The sequence below is a fragment of the Lethenteron reissneri genome, chromosome 58, assembly GCF_015708825.2.
Source record: "Lethenteron reissneri isolate LAM-NWPU_2019-01 chromosome 58, ASM1570882v1, whole genome shotgun sequence".
Classification (NCBI taxonomy): domain Eukaryota; kingdom Metazoa; phylum Chordata; class Hyperoartia; order Petromyzontiformes; family Petromyzontidae; genus Lethenteron; species Lethenteron reissneri.
In genome coordinates, this window is record NC_083836.1 from 2,910,274 (window position 1) to 2,919,794 (window position 9,521).

The window sequence follows — 9,521 nt, forward strand, 5'->3', positions numbered from 1 at the left end:
GAGACGCAACTCAGGGGCAATAAAGGAACAAGCAGCGGTGAGCTCTGGTCAACTGCGGACCCGTGGTGATGTTGCTAGCGGTGGCAGTCACCACCACTACCACCACAACCGCCACCACCACCGCCACCACCAGCGAGAGAGGGGGAGCTCAACTTACGGAGTGCCTTGGACCGGATGGCATCATCGCCGAACCCGGGGTAGTCCTGTGGTCCAGCGAGCGTGAAAGAAGAAGAGCAGAGAAAGCGGGCGGGCGGACGTGTGCGTTGGGGGCGTTCATGCTTGTGTAAGGCGTGTGTGTGTGTGAGTGACCGGGTGTGTAAGGCGTGTGTGTGTGTGTGAGTGACCGGGTGTGTAAGGCGTGTGTGTGTGAGTGAGTGACCGGGTGTGTAAGGCGTGTGTGTGTGTGAGTGACCGGGTGTGTAAGGCGTGTGTGTGTGTGTGAGTGACCGGGTGTGTAAGGCGTGTGTGTGTGTGTGAGTGACCAGGTGTGTAAGGCATGTGTGTGTGTGAGTGACCAGGTGTGTAACTGTGTGTGTGTGTCAGTGTGTGTGTGGGAGCGGTAGTGTAGCGGTTAGCGCGCTGCGTTAAGAACCTGGCCACCCGGGTTCGATTCACGCTCGAGGCAAACACAAGTGACGATTATCTGAACTGGTCCTGGGCCTCCCCTAGGTCGACTCAGCCTCAAATGAGTAGCTGGTGTGGTGTGTAAACATCGCCACTAGGGAGACAAAAGCGGTCGGGCGTGGTGCTGGCCACCCACCCCCTCGTGTGCCGTGCCGGCCTTTATAGGTGCTCGCTAACAGCACTTGACCCTACAGTCTGTTAAGGCTACACGGGGGGTCTTTGTCTTTGTGTGAGCTTGTGTGTAACTGTGTGTGTGTGAGAGCGGGTGTGTAACTGTGTGTGTGTGAGAGCGGGTGTGTAACTGTGTGTGTGTGAGAGCGGGTGTGTAACTGTGTGTGTGTGTAACTGTGTGTGTGTGTAACTGTGTGTGTGTGAGAGCGGGTGTGTAACTGTGTGTGTGTGTAACTGTGTGTATGTGTGTGTAACTGTGTGAGCGGGTGTGTAACTGTGTGTGTGTCTCACCCCCTTGCTGTCCAGGGTGCTGGACTTGGCGTTGAATTTCACCGTCTTGAGACGTGCCCGCTCCTTCCTCTCCACCCTGCGTACACCGCCACCATGATCATCATCAGCATCATCAGTATCAGCAGCACCATCAGTATCAGCAGCACCATCAACATCAGCATTAGCAGCAGCATTACCATAATGAGTATCAGGATCACTATCAGTATCAGCATAATCAGCATTAGCATCAGCAGCAGCATTACCAGCATGAGAATCAGAATTACCATAATCATCAGCATCATCAGCAGGATCAGTATGAGCATTAGCATCAGCGGCAGCATTACCATCATCATTATCAGCATCAACAGCATGAGAAGCATTAGCAGCAGCATTATCATCATGAGTATCAGCATGAGCATCAGCAGCAGCATTGCCATCATCAGTATCAGCATCACCATCATCATCAGTATAAGCATCATCAGCAGCAGCATTACCAGCATGAGAATCAGAATTACCATAATCATCAGCATCATCAGCAGGATCAGTATGAGCATTAGTATCAGCGGCAGCATTACCATCATCATTATCAGCATCAACAGCATGAGAAGCATTAGCAGCAGCATTATCATCATGAGTATCAGCATTAGCATCAGCAGCAGCATTGCAATCATCAGTATAAGCATTTTTCGATTTAAAGCTTTCGTGACTACAGAGATTCATGTTCTTGGTTCTTTCGGTAAAGTCACATAGAATGGAAATAATAAAATAATATTTTATTATGTTTTATTCTTATTATTTTATTATTTCAGTATAAGCATCATCAGCATTACCATCATCAGTACCAGAATCATCAGCGTGCATATGTGTTCGTGCGTGTGCGTGCACGTGCGTGCAAGTGCGTGCATGTGCGTGCATATGCGTGCGTGCGTGCAAGTGCGTGCGTGCATTCATGTGCGTGTCCATGCGTGTGCGCGCATCGTCACCGGCGCTTGCTGGGCACCACCCCGATGAGGTCGCCCTCCCCGTCGGGGGTGACGCGCCGCGCCTGCCACCACTCGTCGTCCGAGGCGTTCACGACGTGGAGGATGTCCCCGAAGCGGAAGCTCAGGCCCTGGCTGGGCAGGCCGCTGTCCTTGGTGCGGTCGTAGTCAAAGAGCGCCCTGCACGATGCACGAGGGGAGGGGGGGGGGGGGAGTCAGGCCAGGTGCGCGCTTGGAGAGGTGGGCGCGTGTGTGCGTATACTGGGGAAACTCCTCTACTTAAGAGCGAGTAAGGCTCCAGAGGTTTGTTCGTAAGTCGATCTGTTCGTAAGTCTAACTTTACTCTCCGTCGATTCCAAACATGTTGTACGGAATGCACGCTAAACACGGAGAATGGCTTTAAAAGTTGTATAATCTCCTGTAGATGTAGATGCCACTGGTTCTTCATGTTCTGCAGATGTAGACGCCACTGGTTCTTCACGTTCTGCAGATATAGATGCCACTGGCTCTTCATGTTGTTCTGCAGATGTAGACGCCACTGGCTCTTCACGTTCTGCAGATGTAGACGCCACTGGTTCTTCACGTTCTGCAGATATAGATGCCACTGGCTCTTCATGTTGTTCTGCAGATGTAGGCGCCACTGGCTCTTCACGTTCTGCAGATGTAGATGCCACTGGTTCTTCACGTTCTGCAGATGTAAATGTCACTGGTTCTTCACGTTCTGCAAATGTAGATGACTCTGGTTCTTCACGTTCTGTAGATGCCACTGGTTCTTCACGTTCTGCAGATGTAGATGCCACTGGTTCTTTACGTTCTGCAGATGTAGATGCCTCTGGTTCTTCACGTTCTGCAGATGTAAATGCCACTGGTTCTTCACGTTCTGTAGATGCCACTGGTTCTTCACGTTCTGCAGATGTAGATGCCACTGGTTCTTCACGTTCTGCAGATGTAGATGCCACTGTTTCTTCACGTTCTGCAGATGTAAATGCCACTGGTTCTTCACGTTCTGTAGATGCCACTGGTTCTTCAGCGTTCTGCAGATGTAGATGCCACCGTTTCTTCACGTTCTGCAGATGTAGATGCCACTGGTTCTTCACGTTCTGCAGATGTAGACGCCACTGGTTCTTCACGTTCTGCAGATGTAGATGCCACCACCGCCATCTGTTGCAGGGCAGTTGAACCTACACCTCTCGGTACGAACAGGCAACTGGACATAGGGACAGGTTTGTTCGTATCTCTGAAAGTTCGTAAGTCGAATGTTCGTAAGTAGAGGAGTTCCTGCATATTGTTATATGTTGAACTTATTTCGCACCATATGTAGCCAAGCGTGCTAATGAGAGGTGCGTGAAATCGTAAGTGCGGGATACATACATAGCCACCCTGGGCGGCACGGTAGGCTAGGAGATGTTAACTACCTCGCCCGGTGTACAGGAAGTCGTGGGTTCGATCCCGACCCTGACGCCTGCTGCTGTATATTTGGAGGTTGCGTGTCTCTCTCTCTCTCATCATCATCACGGTGGACTAGGAGATGTTAACTACCTCGCCTCGGTGTACAGGAAGTCGTGGGTTCGATCCCGACCCTGACGCCTGCTGCTGTATATTTGGAGTTTGCGTGTCTCACTCTCTCTCTCTCTCATCATCATCACGGTGGCTAGGAGATGTTAACTACCTCGCCTGGTATACAGGAAGTCGTGGGTTCGATCCCGACCCTGACGCCTGCTGCTGTATATTTGGAGGTTGCGTGTCTCACTCTCTCTCTCTCTCATCATCATCACGGTGGCCAGGAGATGTTAACTACCTCGCCTCGTATACAGGAAGTCGTCGGTTCTCCCGACCCTGACGCCTGCTGCTGTATATTTTGCGTGTCTCTCTCTCTCTCTCCATGGTCGCGTGCAATTTCCTCCGGGTTTTCCCTCCACATTTAGAATGAGCATCACGCGTTTGGAGCATTTGGCTGCCGATATAAATTTCCACACGACGAGAAGCCCACTTCGTTGAGCCATCAATGCTCAGTGGGCTTGACCTGTTAAAATAATTGGAAACTCTTTAATCTCGATTTGAAGCTTTCGTGACTGCAGTGATCCATACGCTTTGGTTCTTTCGGTAAAGTCGCGTGGGTAGATCAATTAATCGATCGCGACGTTTCGATCGCAACACAAGCAACCGTCATCAGGTGAGACAACTACAGCAAGAAAACTGCTGAAGGAAAATATTCTTGGGTTTTTTCGGTAAAGTCACGTAGGTAAAACATTAAAATTAATAAAAGTAAAATAAAATAAAAATCACGACGTTTCGGAGGCAACACAAGCCTCCGTCTTCAGGTGTAACCGTCACAGCACGCTTGCTGTATCAAGTAAATGAGAAATTCCAAGAGATCCGACCCTGTATATATACTGGTTGAGGGGGGAGGAGCCAGGGTAGGCCCCTGGATAGGAGTTTTATATTATGATGGTAAGCTTGGTGCGGCTGAAGCTACGGCTAGTCTACATAACAAAGGACTGAGCCTTTGTTATGTAGACTGGCTGAGAGGGGGGGGTGCCAGAGTTGTTAAAGTGTGGCTGCTGCTAATGGGACCGAGCCCCTGCCATGTAGATGGTGAAGGACACTTGTTATGATAGTTTTAGTTTCTAGGATACACGCCAACACCGCCGCTGACGTTGGCCATTGGTGAGCGGGAATCGAACTTAGACAGCCAGGGTTTCTTGGTGCGGTGCGGCTCGCTTAGCCACCGCTCCCCCCCACACAAAGACAAAGATCCCCCGTGTAGCCTTAACAGACTGTAGGAGCAAGTGCCGTTAGCGATCACCTATGAAGGCCGGCACGGCACACGAGGGGGTGGGTGGCCAACACCACGCCCGGCCGCCTTTGTCTCCCCCGTTGGCGATATTTACACACCACACCAGCTACTCATTGAGGCCGAGTCGACCTAGGGGAGGGCAAGGACCAGTTCAGCTAATCGTCACTGGGTGTTGGCCGTGAGCGGGAATCGAACCCGGGTCGCCGGTTTCGTACTACACAGAGGTCGCAAACGGGTTTTGATTCCTTACCCGTACCCGTACCCGGCCGCACCAGGGTCACAAACGGGTACCCGTACCCGTACCCGGCCGGGTACGGGTAGTCGGGTATCGGGTAGGGTACGGGTATCGGGTACCCGGTTGCGACCTCTGCTACTACACCACCAGGCACGTCTCCCGGCTGCTCTCAGTGTCTCTCCCCTAGGTCGACTCAGCCTCAGTGTTGTCACCCCCCAGGCTCTGCCTACCTCACGTAGAGGGAGCGCTTCTGGCTGGTCTTGAGCGAGCCGGAGCCCGTGCTCAGGCTGCTGTTCATCATCTGTTCTCGCAGGTCGTGGATCTTCGCCTCAAAGCGGCTGTACTCTGTGGGGGGCACGAGGAGAGGGGGGGGCACATGGGGGGCGGGGTATGGGGGTTAGGAGGTGGGGGTGTGGGGCTCGTAGTCGCTGGCAGGGTTGTCGCTGTACACGGAGAGTGCGGTCTGAGCTGCGTGTGAATTCTGATGCACGCCACTCGAACGGGTCATGCGTTTGTGCTGGGCGCTGTGCGGTGTGCGGTGTAGCGTCACTCGCTGCGCCGCGTCACTCGCTGCGCCGCGTCACTCGCTGCGCAGCGTCACTCGCTGCGCAGCGTCACTCGCTGCGCAGCGTCACTCGCTGCGCAGCGTCACTCGCTGCGCAGCGTCACTCGCTGCGCCGCGTCACTCGCTGCCCAGCGTCACTCGCTGCCCAGCGTCACTCGCTGCGCAGCGTCACTCGCTGCGCAGCGTCACTCGCTGCGCAGCGTCACTCGCTGCGCAGCGTCACTCGCTGCGCCGCGTCACTCGCTGCGCAGCGTCACTCGCTGCGCCGCGTCACTCGCTGCGCAGCGTCACTCGCTGCGCCGCGTCACTCGCTGCGCCGCGTCACTCGCTGCGCAGCGTCACTCGCTGCGCCGCGTCACTCGCTGCGCAGCGTCACTCGCTGCGCCGCGTCACTCGCTGCGCCGCGTCACTCGCTGCGCCGCGTCACTCGCTGCGCCGCGTCACTCGCTGCGCCGCGTCACTCGCTGCCCAGCGTCACTCGCTATGCTGGTGCGCACTCACCCTCGGGCTTGTACTGCGCGATGATTGTGACGGTCTGGCCGGCGCCCTTGAGCGCTGCGGCCGCCTGCTCGTGCGTGGCTCCTCGAAGGTCGATGCCGTTCACCTAAACACAGAGGAGATGCTGCAGCCTTCGCAGACTGTAGGGGCACGTGGCACTAGCGAGTAGCACCTATGAAGGCTAATTCACACAGACACACAGACACTCACACGCAGACACTCACACGCAGACATTCACACACTCACACACAGACACACACACTCACACACAGACAACAGACAAACACACTCACACATAGACAAACAAACTCACACACAGACACTCACACTCAAACACAGACACACACACACAGACACTCACACACAGACAACAGACAAACACACTCACACAGACAAACAAACAAACTCACACACAGACACACACACACAGACACACACACACATAGACACACACACTGACACTCACACACAGACACACACACTGACACTCACACACACACTCACACAGACATACACACTCACAGAGAGACACTCACGCAGACACACACACAAACACAGTCCTGCGTAACGCGCTGTCCTGCGTAATGTGCGCATGCACGCACACACGCACGCACACACACACACGCACGCACGCACACACACACGCACACACACGCACGCACACACACACGCACACACACGCACGCACACACGCACGCACGCACACACACAAGCACACACGTACACGCACGTACACGCACACGCACGCACACACGCACATACACACACACGTCCCCGCGCTCACCGACACGATCTGGTCCCCGCGCCGCAGCTCCCCGCTCAGGTCGGCGGGGCCCCCCGCCAGGATGAAGGAGATGAAGATGCCCTCCCCGTCCTCGCCCCCCACGATGTTGAAGCCCAGCCCCGTCGAGCCCTTGTGCAGCGCGATCTTGCGCGGCCCGCTGGTTGCGCCGGGAGCGAAGGGGGGGGGGGGGGGGGGGGAGCACACACAACATGCAAAGGTCCCCCGTGTAGCCTCGTGCAGAATGCTGGCAAGTGCGGTCAGCGAGCGGATTGGAGCCTGCGAAGGCCGTCACGGGGGAGGGGGGGGGGTACAGCACCACCACGTCCGACCGCCTTTGTCTCCCCGGTGACCGCAGCTTGCGTAGTAGAGCTGGGGAGTTGTCGGTTGAGGGTCATGGGGAACAGGGTTAGAGGTGAGGGGTCAGGGTGAGGGGTGAGGGGTCAGGGTGAGGGGTCAGGGTGAGGGGTCAGGGGTCAGGGTGAGGGGTCAGGGTTAGAGGTGAGGGGTCAGGGTGAGGGGTCGGGGTGAGGGGTCAAGCTGAGGGGTAAGGGTTAGAGGTGAGGGGTCAGGGTTACAGGTGAGGGGTCAGGGTGAGGGGTCAGGGTTAGAGGTGAGGGGTCAGGGTGAGGGGTCAGGGTGAGGGGTCAGGGTGAGGGGTCAGGGTGAGGGGTCAGGGATCATCGAGGATGACTATGATTGGAGTGGTCCCTCATTCTTACACCCTCCCCCCACCACTCACCTCTTACCCTCACCCCACCACTCATCCACCACTCACCCACCACTCACCCACCACTCACCCCACCACTCACCCACCACTCACCCACCACTCACCCACCACTCACCCCACCACTCACCCACCACTCACCCACCACTCACCCCACCACTCACCCCACCACTCACCCCACCACTCACCCACCACTCACCCACCACTCACCCCACCACTCACCCCACCACTCACCCCACCACTCACCCTACCCCCTACACTCACCCTCCCCCCACCACTCCCCCCACCACTCACCCCACCACTCCCCCCCCCCACACCCACCTCAGCATGTCATCGTCGCCCATCAGAGACTTGGGCACGGGGGAGTAGCGGGAGGGTGAGGGGGGGCCGTGGATGCCTCCGTACCCGCTGGGCCCCATCACGTGGTTGTCCATGCTGGGGGGGTAGGCTGCGGGCACGAGGGAGACAAAGGCGGACGTGGAGGGCGGGGGGACGCAGGCATCAGCAGGTGCGGAGGGGGGGGGGGTCACAGGCTACTTTCTCACGCCAGGGGGCTAGCAACAACTAGCACCGTTGAATGTGTGCAGGGCTGTGTGTGTGTATGTCTGTGTGTGTCTGTCTGTGTGTGTGTGTGTGTCTGTGTGTCTGTGTGTGTGTGTCTGTGTGTGTGTGTCTGTCTGTGTGCGCCGGGTGGCTAAAGCACAGCAAGTTGGCACAGTAAGGGGGCACAGGTGGTGCATCAGCCAGTCATCTCAGTCATCTCGGTCAGTCGACCCGTGGCACCTGCTGGGTCTGCCCCGTGACCTCCTGCCAGCGGGCGTTCGACACTTCACGTGGCCTCAAGGTGCACATGGCCTGGCACAAGCGTCGTGGTGACGTCACCGCCACTTAGTGGCGAATGGCGGTTGTTGTTGTTGTGTGTGTGTCTCTGTGTGTGTGTGTCTGTGTCTGTGTCGTTTGGTGTGTGTGTCTGTCTGTATGTCTGTCTGTGTGTGTCTGTGTGTGTGTGTCTGTGTGTGTGTCTGTTTGCGTGTGTGTGTCTGTGTTTGTGTCTGTGTGTCTGTGTGTGTCTCTAAGGGTAGTGTGTCTGTGTGTCTATACAGGCGTGTGTCTCTATGGGTGTGCGTGTGTGTGTCTCTAAGGGTGTGTGTGTGTGTGTCTCTATGGGTGTGCGTTGTGTGTGTTTCTACGGGTGTGCGTGTGTGTCTGTGTGTGTGTCTGTCTGTGTGTGTGTCTCTATGGGTGTGTGTGTGTGTGTCTCTACATGCGTGTGTGTGTCTCTATGGGTGTGTGTGTGTCTCTACGGGTGTGCGTGTGTGTGTGTGTGTCTCTACGGGTGTGCGTGTGTGTGTCTCTACGGGTGTGCGCGTGTGTGTGTCTATGGGTGTGTGTCTCTATGTGTGTGTGTGTGTCTGTGTGTGTGTGTGTTTATACAGGCGTGTGTCTCTATGGGTGTGTGTCCTCTACGGGTGTGTGTGTGTGTGTCTATACAGGCGTGTGTCTCTACGTGCGTGTACAGGTGAGCTGCTGACCGCTGGTGACGTCGGGCGGCCCGTAGGTGTCCGACAGGTAGAGGCTCGTGGGCTTGGCCACCTTGAGGTACACCCACGATCCGAGGTGCTCTTCAGAGCCCCCACCGCGTCCTCGTGCGTCACCTTCCTCCAGGCACATGGCGTTCACCTGGCGGCGGGGGGAGGGGCAGAGTGCAGCAGGTGCAGCGAGTAGAATGAGCGTTGAGCAGCAGGGTGCAGCAGCAGCAGCATTGTGCAGCAGCAGCAGCAAGCGGTGCAGGCTGTGTCAGAACAGGAGTGATCAGCAGGCAGCGGTGCAAGCAGCAGCAGGGTGCAGCAACAGCATGGTGCAGCAGCAACAG

At 56.1% G+C, this 9,521-nt stretch overlaps 1 protein-coding gene across 1 annotated transcript; it reads right to left on the bottom strand.

The window, feature by feature from the left end:
- Window positions 1-74: 74 nt before the first annotated feature.
- On the bottom strand, window positions 75-9,241 carry LOC133357440 (disks large homolog 2-like). The gene is made up of 8 exons (XM_061575389.1): window positions 9,181-9,241; window positions 7,970-8,096; window positions 6,925-7,081; window positions 6,144-6,246; window positions 5,308-5,422; window positions 2,049-2,225; window positions 1,087-1,162; window positions 75-203 (listed from the first exon to the last, which is right to left on the bottom strand). The coding sequence occupies exons 2-8, from the start codon at window positions 8,080-8,082 to the stop codon at window positions 75-77; spliced, it is 870 nt and encodes a 289-aa protein (XP_061431373.1). The 5' UTR covers window positions 8,083-8,096; window positions 9,181-9,241.
- Window positions 9,242-9,521: the final 280 nt, after the last annotated feature.

What these genes read in the sequence shown, in the direction of transcription:
- LOC133357440 (XM_061575389.1), bottom strand. Translation starts at nt 8,082, where the DNA reads ATGGACAACCACGTGATGGGGCCCAGCGGGTACGGAGGCATCCACGGC. An exon ending in GCGGGGACCAGATCGTGTCG is followed by an intron (nt 6,247 to 6,924) that starts GTGAGCGCGGGG and finishes CTCTGTGTTTAG; the next exon opens with GTGAACGGCATCGACCTTCG. An exon ending in AAGCGCTCCCTCTACGTGAG is followed by an intron (nt 2,226 to 5,307) that starts GTAGGCAGAGCC and finishes TGCATCGTGCAG; the next exon opens with GGCGCTCTTTGACTACGACC.